Genomic DNA, 20,335 nt, shown 5'->3' on the forward strand with positions numbered 1-20,335 from the left:
ACTAGGGGAAAATAAAGCAAAGGACAATGACCGTTCCTCCTATACTATGACTGGAGGTTATTAATTTCTCAGCAACACACAGGACTTAGACAAAACTGTCCAGCTAAATAATATATAGACCCAAAGATACTTCTGAGATGATTTAATTCAGAACTAAACTAGAAGAATTTAATATTAATTTGCATAGAAAGAAAAAAAAAAAAAAAGGCTGAGATTTTCATCAAGTAATTCCTGTGCCAAAACAAGTACATTCTGCTTGGGCTTTGGCATGGGTTTAGGAAAGATACCAAGTGTTTTCACTTCAGGACTTCCTGGTGGTCATTTCTATAGGTAGTGAAAATTAGTGATAAAAAAACTTCGTTTTCTTAAATTACATTTGTTTATGTTCAACTTACAGCCACTGTATTGCATAAATACTTTTCCTGCTAAATAAAAAGAAACCCCAGAACAAAAATGAAACCCCTAAGGCCTTCTATCATTAAACTCTTTCTGATGGGAAACTAAAGATGGCCTTAGTATGCAAGTCCTTAAGAAGCTGTATGCAGTGAAAACACTGTTGTGCCTTAGGCCTACAGAGGGATTTATTAGTTTACTCCCTTTCACCTTGTTTGTTTTACCTAAGGAACAACCTGAACTTGTTTACCTCATTTACACAGCCATGGCTCCTTGCCCACAGTGCTCACATCCTTGTAACTCAAATCATTTCCCAAGAGGAAAAGTACAACAAGGAATCTAAACTGTTCTGATCTTGTGTACACAGGGCAATCAAACCACTTTCCTTAGTCCTTCGTGGTCACCAAAAAGATGTATCATCTGCTAAAGCTGCCTATTCAAAGGCAGTCTAAGTCTAAAATAGGTTTATTTACATGCCAGGGTTTAGCTAGGTAGCAGTGTCTGCAGGGCTTGTGGCAGCAGGCGGCACGCAAGAGCATGGCCACCCCTGAAAGCTCATTCTGAAGCAGAGGACATGCATAAAGAAGGAACAACAGAAGAACAGTACAAAACAAAGAGAGGCAAGAAAGAAGCTACTCTGAATCCATAATCTGAATCAGTGCCCCCCCTCACCTCACATGCGGTGAAAGCAGGGGCTGGGGACAAGGATGTTGGCCCGAGAGGTGTGCTGACTGAAGCTGAGACAGGAGAAGGAGGGAAGGTATTTTCCCTTCTCTAAGTGTCTTTTTCGCTTCTCAATACCTAAATCAGTGATAAGAAGTTTACGGCAATGAAATGGGAATAAGAAATTAAATGAAATTCCTTGAGCAAAGGCTGTTTTGTGCACAACAGTGCCTCACCTGGGATCAGGGCCCTATTGCTCTCTGCAAGGTAGGTCTAGGTAGGAAATCCAGTAAGAAAAACAAAAACCTACCACCATATTTAAAATAATGGTTTTCACAGGTTTCTCAGTCAGTGGACTATTGGGGCATGCTTTAAGTCATTTGGGTTCACCTTTAGAAAATATGACTTTTATCTCTAAGCCCTCTATAGCTTCCCTAACTACATTCTGGCACCTTTATACATTAGCATCGTTACCACTTGTCATGTTACCACACAATAATCACACAGGTCACAGTCATGGATGAAGGCCTCATTATTAGGCTCTTCACATGCAAGCACTTGAATCAAAGAGCCATATAAATGGAATGGCATTAGACTTGTTTATCAAAGTATTTAATAGTGTGATGCACTTGCTTGGATAAAATGGAGCACTAAGAATCAATACATACTATCAAATGTACACATTATCTATAGAATAAAAGTCTGACCCCAGGTTTTGATGAAATCATTACTGAGCCAGTGGTTTTCCTAAAAGCTCTGCCTTTGACTGGTACAATTAAGTGGAGACTCTGACTTAATTACATCCACTCATTGCTTTTTATTATCCCAGATACCAACAGACTCAGAGCCAAGGGATTCAGGCTGCGGTGGTGATACTGCTCTGCATTTCTGGCCCTCTATGCCTGTCTAAAACAACGCTGCTCTCATTCAAGCTGGGTTGCTGGCGTGAAAGCACAGCGTGGGAGGAAAGCGGCTTAGGCGGCTGAAAACACCCTTGTAATCCTTTTGACTATCGAAATTTCCTACTTTGAACAAATAACCCACAAATATTTTTACTCTGTTCATTAACTTGAGGTTAACCATTCCTCACAGACCTGAAAAGCTCAAAGTGGGCAAAATAAGTAGTTGCCCAAGACTACACTCATAATCAGCTGCCTCCTTCATCTATGTCAGGAAAGACCAAACAGTTGCTAATACCTCCCCCAACAGACAAGATGGCTTCGTCAGGTGGGTGAGTGATGGAGAAAAGAAAACATCAGCCTCTGTCACCAGTAACAGGCTCTGTTCCTCATCCAGTGTCAGCAGGAATAGCAAGTTGGATTTTTCAATATTTTCTTTTATGTTGCTGAATCTTGTTAGCATTCAGCCTCCTAAATGTTAAAGGTGCTTTTAAACCACTTTCAGTGGAGAAAAACTGGACGTAACTCCAGGAAAGAATGACAAAAAGCAGGTCTTTATAGTAATCCCTCTAGTCACTGTGTCTTTGTTCCTCACTTTCCTCAGTTTTCTGCACCCAAATTTATGATATAGGTGTCCACACAAGCAAATGGACTTGTAGCTTTTAATGCTTGTTGTTTCCAGGAGTACCTAAGTGGAGATTTGGGCTGACTTCAGCTTTTCTTCCAGGCTGGTTTGAGCCTTTCCTCCCTTTCCAGTTTGGCTTTCATGTGAACATCACACCTCACCACCCAAGACACAACTCAGCCTCTAGGAATTCCAACCCTACAGACAGACACACAACCTTTCAGAAACATGAAATATCTCATGGAAAATATATTTAATTGATTGTGGCAGAGTGAGGTGCAAAAGCCAGATTCATGGCATATTATCTTAACCCTAATTCCTTCCTTCTGAATGGTAGAACTAATGGCACCCTACTCTTCTTCCATTTTAAGTGCTGTGCCTTTTTAATTTAAACCTGTTACACACTCTCTAACTCACTCTAAGAGGTCCACATTTTTCTTGTGCTGGGAGCCCCAGACCTGGACACAGCACTCCAGGTTGGGCTTCATGAGGGCAGAGCAGAGGGGGACAATCACCTCCCTTGACCTGCTGGTCACACCTCAAACTAATGTAACTCCATCATTTGGTGAATAAAATTCCAATTAATGGCTAAACAGAAAGCTATTTTGATCCTTTTACAAGTCTTTTATTAAAACAATAGCTGTAAGTGAATGGAGGAAGTTGATTTCAGCCCCACAATGATATTTTAATATTAACAAATATTAAATTAGGTTCACTTTTAAGCTATTCATGGCAGACATTTTTCACAATGACATATATTTCTCCTAATTACCAATTTAAAAAAAAGACTACTGTTGGCAAGACAAGAATATGTAAATTCTGGGTCACATATTATAAGGGAAAAGTCCTTATAACATGAATGTGAAATATCTGAGACCTAAAGCTCTGTTGCTGTTTTATAGCCCATGAAATGAGATGATTTTGCTGGCTCATTGTACCATCAAACAGTGTTCATTGTTACTGTGAGTAATGTTTAATTCAGGTTTAACTTTCTTATGTGTGCTTTGAAGCACTCCTTACCATTGAAATTTTATTATTTGTCTCCGAGATGCAACATGTATGTGTTTATCTCCTATCCGTAAAATGGACATTAATATGGTAGTCTTGGCAAACACTCTCCACAGGTAATGGAGGTAATTATTATCATTTGGTAGGGTATTGGCCCTAGCAAATAACAAATAGGCTGTTGGTGCTAGAGTATAGAATAAGATCTGATTCTCTCCTCAGAATGATCTTTCATAGCATAAAACTTCTTTCCCTTCCTTCGCAGAGTATTTTTTAACTTCTAGGCATCTCTGAAATTTCTTTTCCTTTTGAGAATATGTTAAGCACTGTAAATCATGAGAAAGTAAGTCTCTAGGATTATGTGAAGAGTAAAATTGGTAATGTAGCTGCAAGTGTACATCTGTAGATGATTACAGACGATTGCACCCATGAGACATGTGAAATGATTACTAGCCAGATTTTACAAAAATCTGAATGCAAAAGGATCTGCATTGTATGGAAAGCATAGCTAAGGATAAAAACTGCCCAAGATCCAGCAACAGGGTAGGGCCTGGTACTTTTCTGCTTATACAGCACCTTTTCCAGCAGCATCCAAGCAGACAGCCATACCAATTTTCTTAGCATGGCCCTGACAGCAATTCCTGCTGTAATTGACTGAATGTAGACACACACTCAGACAGTGACATGGAAGGCAGAATTACTTGTCATAGTTCCCCAACTGCCAAGTCTTCCATGCTCTTATCTAACTCAACAATTATATTTATGCTTTTGAGATATATCAGGTGAAAATACTTGCACAAATACGATCACGTGCCCAATGAATTGTACAGTAACTGGGATTTATTCATAGAGCAAAGGTCATTTTTCTGAATATTTACCCCAAGACTTTTGAACACTTCATGGTACTGTCATGGTATGGTCATTTTTCTGAATATTTACCCCAAGATTTTTGAACACTTCATGGTACTGTCATGCTGTCAGCTACACCCTATGGGATTAAACATTGCTAAGAAAAACACAGACAAGAAGAGAGTAAAATCAGAAAGAAGAAACAGGCCAACTGTGAATGCACCTGATGCTCTCAGTGGGAGTCAAGGCTGAATGCTGCACTAATGTGAAGCAAACGTCAACCTTTTTATAGCAGCCTGAATCAAAAGCAGCTAAGAAGTCTGAGAAAGAGAAGAGCTTGACAGTACTATACAGGTATAGTCAGTAGTAAGGAGTTTTGCCTCCCACATCCACACAGTCAGCCAAGCCTTTCATTCATACCCTTTCTTTTACTCCCACTCAGCCCCACAGGTAGTATTCAAAAAACATTTCAGGCATCCTGACGGACAAAAGACTTAATTTAACATGAAGGTTCCCATTGCATAGGAGCAACACCTACTTAAAAAGTCAAGTTGTGTGTCAAATTGTTGGAAAGAGTATTCGGTTTTCTACTGAGTTCCTGAGCAACTTCGTATAAGAAAGCAGTAACTCCTTGTAGCCTCCCATCAGCTGGAACCTTATGTATCTCAAACCATCTTACCTAGGGGGCAGATTACTCTTTCTCTGCTGTTACTTCCTCCTGTCTCAGAACTTCAGAGTAAGGGACTTTGGGTACTGAGGCCTTAACTAATCGATTTTCTGCTCCATGTTTCATTCATTGCTGGTTTCATAAACAGGTCTAAAACATACCTCCATGACTGTTGCCTGTAACTTTTCTAGAGGTGTAGCCAAACAGAACTGCCCCGATTTTTAATAACTTCACTCTCATTAGAGGTTACACTTGTAAATTCATCAAAACCGATCAGTGCTTTTAATTTCCTTCTACATCCTAACTAGAAATACGTATTTTGAAGAAAAACAGAGGCATTAGCTGTAGATACATGCTGATGTGGCCCATGTTTGAAAAATTATCACAAACATCAGGCCTAAGCATTATAATATTAATACACGTTGACGTTTTGTAGGCACTGGAGAACTTATGGCACAAATCTTACTGTATTACTGCTATACAAACACAAAACGGAAGCAGTTTTTATAAACAGAGGAGAAGCATTCAGTCCTCTGCATCTTCATTTTAAAAGGTTTTTTAAAACATCTCTTAAAGAAGAGAAGGCTCCGGGGTGACCTCATTGTGGCTTTTCCATACTTAAAGGGAACTTACAAAAAAAAAAAAAGGAGAGCAACTCTTCGCTCAATCAGATAATGACTGGACAAGGGGAATGGTTTTAAACTAGAAGAGGGGAGATTTAGATTAGATGTTAGGAGGAAATTCTGCAGAGGGTGGTGAGGCACTGGAACAGGTTGCCCAGAGAAGCTGTGGATGCCCCATCCCTGGAGGTGTTCAAGACCATGTTAGATGGGGCCCTGGGCAACCTGATCTAGTGGGTGCCATCCCTGACTATGACAGGGGGGTTGGAACTGGGTGATCTTTGAGGTCCCTTCCAAACCGGGCCATTCCATGATTCTATGATTGTCTCACTATGACAACATACAGAAACATGGCTAGGTGAAACTAACTGTTCTGTGATGGGTGCAAAACCCTTTGCTAAGTAACCTTATAAGCAGCTACTAATGACACATTGTCAGAATGGAAGACTATCAAATGAGGTTCCATCAGTCTGTTCTTGATCTGGGTTATTTACTTTTTTTACTTTTGACCAAGTTGATAAATTATAGAAAAATAAATAAATTATAAGCATCAGTGTTCAGGTAAAAATAGACTTAAGAGGTACTGAAAGTATTCAGGAGGAAAGAGTTAAAACTCAAAAAGATCTTAGCAAACTGAAGAAATAGTATGAAAAAAGAAAGTATTCAACAGAGTACAAGTGCAAGGTTCTACATTAAAAAAAAAAAAAAAAGTAAATATACAGGATGGGAAACAGTGATGGCAGCTTTTACGAAAGGAAACAAGGGCTGTAACAAACCAGAAAAACACATGAATCACCCACATCATGCTGTTGTGAACATGGAAAACATCTCACTGGGATGTAGAATCTGTAATAAAGCTTAAAAATACATGAAGTAAAGGCTTTACTGGAATATTCTGCCAGTACTGCACTTCAGCAAAGAGGTGAATCAGCTGGAGAAAGTCTTGTAGAAGGCCAACAAGAATAATTTAATGCATAATATTTAAGTCATATAGCAAAAGTCCAAAACATGTAAAACTACATTGCCTATGTTTCCGTAGAGGGTAGAAGAGGCATAATGATAGTCTTCAGACATGCAGAAAATATTTTTTGACGTTTTATCTATGTCCATACTGAATAAAATGAAAAATTACAATCTTAAGGCACAGAAAGAAAGATTCAGGTTAGACTTTAGGAAACTCTTCCTATGAGTATAGACAATGAAACAGTGCAATAGATTGCCTGGAAAGATTGTCTGCTTCAGAAAGAAAGCAGATAGACTAGATTATCTTGACAAGATGACTTCAAGTACTATTTATTAATAATCTATAACTATGTTCTTCCTTAAAAAATACATGTATGCAAACAAGTATACATAAAACAGATAAATATAACATGTCAAAATCAAATATAGAAAACCTGGAAACTCTGAAGTACCAAAACTTATGCTATCTTTCCAACTTTCATCTCTTTAAAGCCAAGGTATTTGTAAAAGTGGGAACAGAGTATGGCGAAAATTCAGGGATTTTCCAAATATATTACTTACTTGGCATATCCTTACAGTATAAAAAACTCTTAAATTAACTTATATCTAATTAGGACAGTGTGGTTTTCACCCCATAATAAAATTGTAAAAAAGCTTTCCCTTTCTGTTTAAAGAAGAGAAATTTTCAAATATTCATAACTTGTACTTATATACTGCAAATTAAGTGGCACTAATTATACAGTAGCTGCCAAACTGCTATGCTCTTGTGATTTTTGTAATGATATATTTCAGGAACCAACAGGACAGACTGCATATAATAATATGCAGAAATAAAACATCAATGAATGTACACAATAAAATACTGTAATTACACAGGAAAGATCTACTTCATTACTTACCTGTTAACTACATATAAAGGTACATCACAAAATGGAGATTTATAAAATATTGATAAACTTGCTGGTTATTAACATGTTTTTAACATTCCTAATTTAAGGAGGCTTATTTTTGTGGCAAAGCTGCTGTAAATTACCCAGTATTTTAAAGTTTAGCAATCAGCTTTCAATTGTCAATTTCTGACTACTGTACTGAGAGGCGTTTATCTCCTGATTAGCAACATCTAGACAAAAACAGTGTATTAATGACAATTTTCCTACATCTATTAGCAACCTTTGGGCTTTCAAACACAGCAGTCAGAATGACTATCAATAAAGCACAGGACTATGCCTCAGGAGAATGGAGTTTCAGCCACTTTTTAAACCTGTTTTATCAATCAAGGCACTGTTGGACAAATTATTTCACCTGTCTTTGCCAACCTTTGGTTTCCTTTGGATGCCTTGCCATCATTAAAAAATGTTTATTAAGCACTCAGCCTTGTTCAAATCATCCATATAACTAAGCTTATCTAAGGTGTTGCAACTATTTTCCCTAGTGACCAGGTAGGCAGCTAGAATAACAGCCTTCAATGCCACAACTGATTTTGTACATCAAGATAAGAAGGGTGATTTCAATCTATCTAAGGCATAATTCTTCTGGTGATATACTAGAACTAGAGAACTTGCACATGGATGTTTTTAGCTTCTAGTGTAAACTCAGCTCATATTTACCCAGGCATGGCACTATGACTTAAGAATCTGACGGTTGACTGACAGATCAGACAAGGTTGTCCTTTGCGATCCACTGAAGAAAAATTTCATACAAAAGGTAGGTACTACAGGTACTGCTATACAGCTAGCAGTACTGGTACAACTGTTACACTTATGGCTTCTGGAAGAAACAAAATACAACTTTGTTGAAATCATTTTTTTTTTTTTTTTTCTCCTCAGAAAGGGATAAAAAAAAAAAGAGGACAGAAATGGCAGTTTCTCTTCAGAAATTCTTTGGTATCACAGAGTACCTGTCATAATAGGAGACTACTTCTTTTAAGTCTCTGGCTCATTGTGTACATTAAGTGGCCTGGGAAACAACTGAAGTAATTTCAGCTGCAAGGGCTTTCAGTTCTCAAAAAAATCCTTTTGGATTGTAGTCATTCCATCAGTAAACCTTTTCATTACCTTCAAGTTCATCTGAGGCCACGATAACAGTCTACTGTCTAGAGCTCAAGCCAGGAAAAATGAAGTATAAGCTTATCAGTAAGAGAGAGGCATCAGAAAGAATATGGCCTGTAGGCACGCTTTTTCATTTGAAAGGAACTCCCTACCTGTACTCATGAAAATGTTCAGCTGCAGGCTCCTGTTGGACCTTTGTCTGTTAAATAAATGTGAGATAACCACAATTTTCTGATAGGGTAACCTGCACATTTTCCATTCGGATATGAATCCTGCCACAGATGCCTGTACTGTTGCCACCTTTCTTGAATTACTGCTCTGTGTTCCCTGTGGGGATGGCACGACGCGTGCCAACTAGCAGAGTGCATTGTGCTGGTCATTCTGAGGTATTTCTCACAGGAGAAAAATTGCACTGGTAGTACAATATCTATCTGTCTGACTCTCAGTCATTTTACTGAATGCTATTCTGACTTAACGCAGTTTGGATCCAGGTTGTCACAGACAAATATGATCTCACTTTCTCCCCCTCCTCCTTAGGACTGAGAGGATAACTTTAGTACCAAGTAATTCTGTGTGTTTTTCCTTTTTCCTTTTTTTTTTTCCTTCTTTTCTTCTTTTTTTGCATAGGAATTACTACTAAAATTAGACAAATAAGGTGAAATATATACTCTAAAATGGATCATAAATAAATCACAGTAATTAGTCATCGCATTTGCATATTGGTGATAATCAACAGCTGACTCTTTTTAAATAAAGACATTGTTTTAAAGTTATTTAAATCCTGGGAACCCAAGCAATGTAAAAATAGATAACTTCATCATTCCAAATCAAATAGCACAGCTTCTCTTTCTGGCATGTGCTCTACTTGAGCAGAATACTGATTGCATTTGATATCTTTTCAGCACAGACATGAGCTATCTGTTCTACTCATTTCATAAACATTTTTAAATGGATACTGAAATGGATTTTACCAGTAGGACAGACCTATCTCATTAAAGCCACTGTAGCCCAGCTCTTGCCTGCTTAGTCCCAGATCTTCAAGGTCCATGCATTTAAATCCAGGTGGGCACTGGTAACCTTCTTCTAGCTCTCTGGAACAGTGGGTGTCGGGGATAGCTAAATTATTCCAGGTTACATTTCTGTGAAAAATACAAAATTACGGTGTTACATAAATTCAGCTCAGAGCAATACTAAATGCTTGAAAGCAAGAGGGCTAAAGTGGCTTCAGACCTATAAAATGACAGTACAAATATAAACAGAAGTTTCATACTAATACTTAGAGACCTCAACAAAAATGGAGAGTCTTCAAGACATACAAAAGTTAACATAAGAGCTGTTCCAACTGTGTTTTCATGTAATTTGGACACTTAACTGCTTCAGACACCTTTGGAAATCCTGAGAATGTGTTCAAATCTAGGGAAAAATGTGATTTTGAGTTCCACAGACACTAGCTGAGCTAGCTTTGACATCTTTTAACAGGATCATTGTGAATGACTTGTCTTCCATGTAAGAATGTGTTAGCTTCTTGTACCTTGGTTGGGCCAGGGTTCTACCACAGATAGTTAAATCCTTCATATTGCACACATATAGCCATGATCACAGAAAAAGTCAAATCATTACACATCTAGTGTAAGTACTGATGCGACTGAAACAGATGTGATTCACAACACCAATAATGGTTTGGTAAAACAGGTGGAAAAATAAAAAAAATATTCAAACTGGTTCAAACTGATTTTTGCTGGTAAATATAACACTGAAAAATGGAAAGACAGCACTGCAACACAGTGTGCTAGCCAGTGAGAGGCCTCCCATTTTTCACTGTTGCCAGATGCTGAGCATCACTTGTCTTCCCTGCTCCTCTGGCACATTGTGTGAGCTATTGAAGAGGCTCTGTCAAGCTGCACTACAATGGGATTTTAGGTAGTTCCAGTGCAAGCAGACTTTGAAGTTAAAAGGTGAGGGAGGACAAATTTGTGGCTCCCTGGTCTGTATCTGTGGCATATACACAAGTATATACACAAGTACTCACAAACTTCTGTAAGGAGAAGCTCAGGCTCCTCATAGGCATTCACAGCACACCATTGATAATGGCAGTAAATATGGAAGAGAGAGAATTAAAACCTGCTCATCCCATTTCCCAAGAAGCGGTTTAGTTAAAAGGTACACCTTAGCAATGAAAATTCATTCTGAGCAGGTTTCTGCTAGGGCCCACAAAGCAGCACAGCACGTAAGTAAGGATTCACGTTACTTGTGCTACGAGCCAACTGGGTAAACCAAAGAGAAGTAAGGTTGCAATATGACAGCTCCAACTGCATTGAACAGGCACACAAGCGAGCAACATCATTTTTCTCCCTGCTTGTACTTTCTCTTCCAACAAATGGAAATCCTGATTTTTGGCTCAGTCCCAGAGCAATTTTGAATCAGACTTGGAAAGCTAATCAGGGAGAGTTCCGGTCTGAGGAAAAAAACAGTCTGTAGCATTTCTCCATTCATGTTCAGGCTGATTTTGACTTTCTAGTCACAGCACAGACTTTTGATATAAAAACACTTAAAATGAATTACTGAAAGTTACAGAGAAAATCTTGTAGTATTCACCCCGTTATCCTGAGGCTCCAGACCAATGCCTTAAAATTCATCACTTTAATTAATCTTATTTGTCCACAGAACAGGTGAAATTTATAGCCTGCCTTTTAGTATAACTAGCATTTTATTGTTGTTTTATTGAAAGTCCTCTTCCTTTAATCTAACTCACAGATGCATTTTGACAGCTAAATTGGGTGAACAGGAGTCATAATTACTTTATTTTTCTTGCCTTTATGCACTGCATGCGATAGCAATAGATTACTATAAACCTGTCAGTGTGAAACTAAAGCTTCCTACACAATTTTTCCTAGGCAATTACAAATACAGAGAACAGTGGCTGCACCCATTCTGTAGCTATTTCTTCATGATGCCTGAGAGCCACACATATCTGCATAGATGAACACACAGACACATAAACGCCTCCAGCCAGCACTATAAAGGACTCCCCAAAAATTTTGCTATCTGCTTAACTAGAAAGACAGATAGATATACAGGCACATGTGTACCCATTTCCATTTTTGTAAACATGTTTAGCATACATCACTCAAGGATTCAGAACTTCTTCTGGGCACCTTAATTTTTTTATACTAGAATGTGTTAATTCATACCCATTTGTATGCTTTAAATACTTCAGGTTTGTGATACAAAAGCCATTATAATATAGGATTATCATAAGACAACATTTTATGAATATTATCAGAAATGTAAATTAATTCATTGGCTCAGGCAGATGCAGAGCCCAGGCTACTGGTACCTAATGAATTTTATATTATGGTTTGCATTAGAAAATCCCTCAGATTCAAAAGGCTAGCTGTGTGAGGGCTTATTATTAAAAGTATTGCTGGCTCCATCATTACAATGCAAAGCACTCGTTTTAAGGGGTTCATTTAAACCAAGTTCATAGAATCACAGAATGGTTTGGGTTGGAAGGGACCTTAAAGATCACCCAGTTCCAACCCCCTGCCATGGGCAGGGACACCTCCCAGCAGACCAGGTTGCCCAAAGCCCCATCCAGCCTGGCCTTGAACACCTCCAGGGATGGTGTTATCCACAGCTTCTCTGGGCAACCTATGCCAGTGCCCGACTACCCTGAAAGTCACTTTTGTATGGTTTTCAAGTCACTTTTTGTATTTTGTTTTCAAATCTCCAGAAAAAAAATGGTTTCCATGCACCAGGTATGACTTATACTAAAAAGGAGGAATCTCTGATTATAGTACCTGTACCTATACAGGTATAGGCTTGTTAGAAAAAGTGTCACTAGGCAGTTTATGTTGTGGTTCAGGATAGCAATAAGAATAGATTAGTCTACATGGAATAGACAGCATTAGACTGCTAATCTAGAACTGGCTATAATATCACCAGTCATTTCCAATACAACATGATTTAAAATATTTTACACCTTCATAGACCATACTTGACATTAACTAAAGACTGACGTGCTGATTCAGCACATAACTAGCATCAAGCATCTGAGAAGTTCTGCTAGGCAATGTACTTAAATACCTTGCTGAATAGGGTGCCTAGATAAAATTATATATACTTGCAATGTGAAGAAACAATTCGTCCTAATATACTGAGTACTTCTCTGCATGGTATTCAACGTGTGTGGAGTACAGCATCAATCCAATAGATGAGCTGAGAAAGTAGTTCAGCACAGGAATGCAAAGTACACACCAGGAGATAATTGACTCCACATTGCTTGATCAGAATCCATCAATACCAAGATTGTTGCCAAAGACATGAGAGCACTTCTCTGATATGCTTTTAACTGCCTGAAGAGCTTCCTGACTACATGTGCACTGCATATGGTGTACATATCTCAAGAAGAACTTGAGGCAGTACATGTGCCCCTTTTCTATGGCATCTATTCAACAGAAATTGAGAAGAAAAAAAAAAAGAAAAAAAAAAAGAAAAAAAAGTCTTTTGTTTATTCTGGTATTTTATTATTTTTTAAAGATATCACCAGAAAGCTAATTGAAATTACCAACTTACTCATTCAGTTTCCAGACCCAGAAAATTACAGAAAAAAAAAAATTATTGATAAGGTATAAAAATATTGCTCCAAACAGTGAATTAGGTAAAGAGTTCAATAATTAAATATGAATTACCTGCAGCTGAACGATCTTCTGTGTTAGACAAGAACAATTCTCTCCACACTAAAAACAGGCATTTCAAGGCTGCAGGCTAAAGGGTACCCCAGGTTTCAACATGGAGTACCCCAAGGGTCAATACTGGGTCCAGTCCTGAATGACTACAGATGGATAACTGCTTCAAACCCTTCAAAGTCAAAAAATGATGGTTCCTATGGTCAATAAACCAACTCATCAGTCTTGGTTTGTTTTACCCTTATATCATCCTCCAGTTTTAGATCACAGAGCCTAGTTTTCTACTCAAGAGACTTTCCTTAAAGAAGGTAAATTATAGAAAAAAAATACTCCTGGTATACCTATAATTAATGGCTGTAATCTTATAAAAATCAGGAAATTTGAGATTAAGGTTCCTATGACCAATTTATACCAGTAACACTTCATAGAAAGAACACTTATATGAACTTTTCTACTTAGAATATGTCCCGTTAAAAGGTCAGACAGCTCAAGCCAATGTACAGTTGCTGTTATCACTAGGCAGTTAAAATATTTCTTTGATATTCTAAGTTATTTTTGTTTTCAGAGACTCTGGGAATTTGAAAGATAGGAAACCTAAAAGGATAAGTGCTTGCTTTTTAGCTGTCTCCTTGTGAAAAAAAATAAAGGAGAAAAGGGTTAAGTTTTTTGTTTGTTTGTTTTGTTTTTCTTGGTGACCATGAAAAGAATCTAAGTACCTACTACAAAAGCCAAAAGCCCCCTTTCATCCCTTCAGTTTGCCCTTTTAAATGTAACTTGTTTCCCAAATCCATACCTGAATTCTTACTGTGCTAACCCAATCAATTCCATTTCCTCCAGTGGGAGCTCTGAACACACAACTGCTATTAACAGATGGTTCCTAGACTACTTCCTTACACCACTGCTCTTTTTATGGAAGGACCAAACAATAACATCAGCACTCCTGCACAGTAGTTAGAGTAATAATATTTTGTAACAATATTTATAAATTATTTATTATTTTATAAGAATTTTGTTTCTATCATGAAGTTTTCTCTTGACCGCTTTCATAGCTTTTATCACACTATGGCCTCTGCTTAACAAGGTAGATATTAATATATAGATCAGTAATATTGATATTTCTAACATTCACAGTTGTAGTTTACGATTATTATTGAGCATATCTTTTCAAAGTACACTCACTGTCAGCTAACCCGTCTGTCACCAAAGTCAGAGACATATATAACCATTAACTTCAAAAGCAGGGAGTCATGCTGTAATCAATTTCTACTGAAAATCTTATTCACTAGATCTTCCTGTTTCTGCAGAAAAAGATTGCAGCTTAGAACAACGCTGCTGCTGGAGTCATTTTAGGTTCTAGATAATCCACTTACAGTATCATCCAAAATCACTGGTGAGAGATAAAGAAATTTTAGAGAGTACCCTGCTGGCTTTAAGGATTACACATATGTCTAGGCACTATCCCTCTGATATTTTATGACCTTTCCAAGGGTAATTTTTTAATGTTACGTTTTACTTTCAGGCAAACTCAGGTCTAAAGTCATCATGAACCATATTTACAGAACCAGTTTCCCGTTTTTAATCAGAGAACAAAATCTGTTTTATATTTTAAACTGTAAGTGTGAAAACATCATCCATATTTAATGTTTCTCATAATTATATCTGTAATTATAACCATAAAGCTCTCTAAGCTGTCTGGTAACAGATTGTCTCTGATATTTATTTATTATTTTTATTACATTAAAAAATAAAATAGTGCATGCTTCAAGGACTCATGACTTTAGGGACAGTATAAGCACAACGTTTCAGCTTTGGCAACATGCCATATTTTTACATTTTAACTTGGCAAACACAGATTTCACTTCTCAAGATTTAGTAACTGAGGAGAATATTAGATAGCATCTGCTAGGGATAATTATATTCAAATCAACAGGCCCAAATAACTGAGGGCATCTCTCATCTCCCTATTAATTTTTAATAAAACTTGAAATAGCAGGGGAATCCCTGAAGAATGCTAATATGCCATTAAAGGACAAGCAGCATGACTGGCTAGCCTGACATCAACTGAGACAAAAGAAAGAATGAGCTGTTACACAGTCTAATTGATAAAGAGTAAAGAACTTGAATGTAATTAAAGGCAAGCACCATCAAATACAGAAAATAATTATCATCATACTAGCATGATTTTGATAAGACTGCAAATTTGCCCAATGAAATTGTCTAGCTTAGACTTTGTAAAGTGATTAATTCAATAACACAACTGGTTAAAAAGTTGGCATTATATAGTATTGATAAAACACAGGATAAAGGGGCTGAAAACTGATTAATCAACATCTTAAGAAATACTTGCTATTGAAATGATCACCATGATCTACCATAATCAATGAGGGAGAAATAGGTATAAAATCAAGAAGAGGCATAGAAAACATAAATTACGATAAGGACAAGGCAATACGGTTATTGGGATCACTTGGTTACCTGAATCCAATAAAACAAAATGTGATTTAGTACAGACAAATACAAAGCTACACAGGAAGGATCACAGACAGCAAATGTTAGGTCTTATAACCTACAGAATAAAGAGGATAAAAGAGGATAGGAATGCTATGTTATAGAATATAGATGCTATGTGAGAGTTTAAAACAAGGGGATATAATAGGGCATCCTCTCATAATTTTTAATAATACATCACTTCTGATATTATTTTATCAATATTTTTTTTATCCACTGCACTGGTGGATAGAGGAAGATCAACTGACATCACCTACCTGGACTTGGACATTTGACACTGTCCCCCATGGTATCCTTGTCTCTAAATTGGAGAGATATGGATTTGATGGATGGACCACTCAGCGGGTAAGGAATTGGCTGGCTGGTCAAACTCAAAGAGTCGCAGTCAATGGCTCAGTGACCAGGTGGAGATAGTAATAAGTGGTGTTCCTCGGGGTCAGTGTTGGGACTGGCACTATTTAACATCTTTGTTGGTGACAGTGGGATAGAGTGCACCCTCAGCAACTGTGCTAATGACACCAAGCTGTACTGTGTGATCAACAAGCTGGAAGGAAAGGATGCCATCCAGAGGGACCTGGACAGGCTTGAGAGGGAGGCCTGTGTGGACCTTGTGAAGTTCAACAAGGACAAGTGCAAGGCCCTGCATCTGGGCTGAAGCAATCCCAAGCACAAATACAGGCTGGGTGGAGAATGGATTGAGAGCAGCCCTGAGGAGAAAGACCTGGGGGTGCTAGTTGATGAGAGCCATCAGTATGTGCTTCCAGCCCAGAAAGCCAACCACATCCTGGGCTGCATCAAAAGAATTGTAGCCAGCAGGTCAAGGGAGGTGATTCTTCCCCTCTACTCTGCTCTCCAGAGACCTCACATGGAGCACTGCATTCAGATCTGGGAACCCCAGTACATGGAAGTATTAATAATGAGTCCAGAGGGCCACAAAGATAATCTGAAGGGCTGGAGCACCTCTCCCAGGAAGACAGGCTGAGGGAGTCGGGGTTGTTCAGCCTGGAGAAGAGAAGGCTCTGGGGAGACCTCATGGTGGCCTTGCAGTACCTAACGGGGGCCTCCAGAAAAGCTGGAGAGGGACTCTTTGTCAGGGAGTGTAGTGATAAGACAAGGCGGAATGGCTTTACACTGAAAGAGGGCAGATTTATATTAGATATTTGGAAGAAATTCTTCACTGTGAGGGTGGTGAGGCACTGGCACAGGTTGCCCAGAGAAGCTGCAGATACTCCATCCCTGGAGGTGTTCAAGGCCAGGCTGGATGGGGCTTTGGGCAGCCTGGTCTGGTGGGAGGTCAAACCTCAATCAGTTGATCTCCTACTCTAGTGGCATGGAACTCTAGTTCCATGGCAGGGGCATTGGAACTGTGTGATCTTTAAAGTGCCTTCCAACCCAAACTGTTCCACAATTCTACGATCATGGCAAGAAAGAGCCAGTGTTTCCCAGGCTGTACAATCAGAACAATAATGAATTAATATATCTCTCTGCATTGCACTCACACCAATTATGATCAATATTGTGCTCAGTTTTTTTGTTTATATTCTTTTTTTTTTTTAAATTAAAGGGAAGAGTATAGAAATATGAAAATGAGAGAAAAGAACATGCTTAGCAGCAACAGAGTTAAAGAGCTACATAATGCTTGTTCATTAAAAAGCATACTGAAGGGTGCCTAAATTATTTTGTGTAAGTGGATTCACACAGGGAAAGTACTGGGAATTACAGTTCTGTGTAATCTAGCATAAAGAGGTGTAACATGAATAGAAAGCTAACAGCTGAAACCAGGCAAATTAAGATGATGAATTAGGAACATAGTTTTTAACGGTGGAACAGTTTCTGATATAAACTAAAAAGTTCCCTTGCTTATAAAGCATTCTTCTGCTCCTACTCTAACCAAGAATAGATGCCTACCTACAAGCCACACACTAGAATCAGATGCAAGCTATAAAGCTCCCTTCAGGAGAAACATAATGAAATCAGACTAGATGATCCAATAATTTCTTCTGACTATAAATTTGAAGTATAGATACTGTAATATTTCACCCCTGCTAATACATTGTCTTTCAGTATATTTACCCCACAATACATAGATTTTTATATCTTGTCATTCAGTTCTGATTTTTTATTGATTTTTTTCCATGTTCAGTTTCAGGTTTCGTTATCTTTTGGTAGTTTTCACATAGTCTGCTAGTGTCAAAGCTTGAATCTTTATAGACAAAACTGGTAGTTTATTTTGCTTCTTTGGTCAACTTTTCAAGAAAAAATAAATGGTTTATGTTTATTTCATAAATTAACTTAAATACTGATTTTATTCCCTTTCTCTTCCACCCATAATCAGTCATAAGGTACGATTAAATCAAACTGCCTACTACATAAAGCAATACTACTAGTTAAACACTGATTTGATTGGGCTTGTTGCTTTTTTCATTTCATACATGACCTAAGTAAGGGTGTACAAACTGTGTCATTGATGTTATCTATTACTATTCACTTCACGTGAGTTTTGAAGAGACTGAAACACACCTCCAAGGGTTTGGAGGCTGGTGGGTTCCATAATATTCCAGAAGTACCTCTCTCTCTCCACAAGCCAGAAAGGGAATTCAAGGCATTTAGGTTCCTAACACTGGTGCTGACATCAAAACCAGATGACTCTGTACTTATGACAGATCTCTTACATTATCCAAAGCCAACACTGTCACCATGTGAATGAGAACAGAATGATTGCAGCTACTTAAAAACTTTGCCAGTCCATTGGTTTGATCACTTGTTACCAAAATTAGAGAAAATCTCATTCAATTCACTTCATCCTTACCCTTCAGACTAACAAGGCCACCAAAGTTAGCCACAGAAAAGTCATTAGAAGAAGAACTCTTTCCTATGGACACTGCTGTACACTCAGTCTTGAGAAAGCAGAGCTCAAAAACGACAATGCAAACGTTCCAGTGTGGATTTTTTCATGTGTAGTATGCATGGATCAGTACTTATACTGAAATTTTACCAAATGCCATATGGCATAACAACTCTGTGATGGCACATCTTTGTGGCTGCTACAATCATTCAAGAGGGAACTGAATTCAAATAGCAATTGCAAGGTACATATGCTAATGCAAGACATTTCATAGGAATTAAAACAACATGAATAAATGGAATTCACACAACAAAGAAGGCTATCAATATTAGTGCTAATAGAAATGAAGAGTTAACAACAAATCTATCTAGCTTGCATGAATCTGCACTTCAACAAAGGGAATCAAATTAGACTTATTTACATGTTTAATGTTTAAGTGATCTCCTCCTTTAATGTTTAAGTGATGTCCTCAGGTGGAAGAAGAAGGAGCACTTCCCCACAACTTAGTGTTGTCTGCAAACTTATTGAAGGTGCACTCAATTCCCTCATCCAAGTCATCAATAAAGATATTAAAGAGAATGGAGCCCCAACATTGACCCCTGGGAACACCACTGGTGACTGGTCTCTGGGCCTGGCCGTCCAGCCAGTTTTTAAACCAGCAAAGAGTGTACCTGTCCAAGCCATGGGCTGCCAGCTTCTGCAGGAGAACACTGTGGGAGACTGTGTCAAAGGCCTTGCTGTAGTCTAGGTAGACTACGTCAACAGCCTTTCCCTCATCCGCCAGGCAGGTCACCCAGTCATAGAAGGAAATGAGGTTAGTCAGGCAGGATTTGCCTTTCATGAACCCACACTGACTGGACCTGATCCCCTGGTGGTCCCGCGTACATTGCATTCAAGATGACCTGTTCCTGGCACCTTGTTCCTGGCACCTTTTCTGGCACCGAGGTCAGGCTGATTGGCCTGTAGTTCCCTGGCTCCTCCTTACGACCCTTCTTGTAGATGGGCGTAACATTAGCAAGTCTCCAGTCATCTGGGACCTCTCCAGATGACCATGACTGCTGACTTATGATGGAAAGTGGCTTGGCAATCACCTCTGCCAGCAACCTTGGGTGGATCCCATCTGGCCCCATAGACTTCTGACAGTCCAGGTGGAGCAGCAGGTCTCTTAACTGTTTCTACCTGAACTATGAGGGGTTTCATCTGCTCCTTGTCCCAGACTTCCAGGTCAGGAGGATGAGTACCCTGAAGATATGCAGTCTGGCTAGTAAAGAAAGATGTAAAGAAGGTGTTAAGATCCTCAGCCATTTTTTTATCCTCTGTCGTCATGAACCCCACTGCATCCAGTAAAGAATGGAGATTCTCTTTGGCCCTCCTCTTTCCATTAATATATTTATAAAAACATTTTTTGTTATCCTTGACCACTGTGGTCAGGTTGAGCTTGTGCTGGGCTTTGGCCTTCCTGATTTTTCCTCTTCATATCCTGGCAACCTCCTTGTACTCTCCCTGAGTTGCCCGTCCCTTCTTCCACTGAACATAAACTCTCTTTTTCTCCCAAATACAGA

The 20,335-nt window shown here is 38.5% G+C and overlaps 1 protein-coding gene across 3 annotated transcripts in view; it reads right to left on the minus strand.

Annotated features, from left to right (window-relative positions):
• NALCN (sodium leak channel, non-selective) overlaps window positions 1–20,335 on the minus strand; it is a 231,534-nt gene that overhangs the window by 171,528 nt on the left and 39,671 nt on the right. For 2 of the 3 annotated variants that reach the window (XM_084498001.1, XM_084498000.1), the window contains exon 7: window positions 9,717–9,871. In XM_084498001.1, coding sequence (XP_084354127.1) covers window positions 9,717–9,871 — 155 coding nt within the window. Of the gene's footprint in view, window positions 1–9,716; window positions 9,872–20,335 lie in introns of those variants that run through there. The other variant, XM_084498002.1, reaches the window with a different exon arrangement.

This window comes from Aythya ferina (genome assembly GCF_964211825.1).
Source record: "Aythya ferina genome assembly, chromosome: 1".
Lineage (NCBI taxonomy): Eukaryota > Metazoa > Chordata > Aves > Anseriformes > Anatidae > Aythya > Aythya ferina.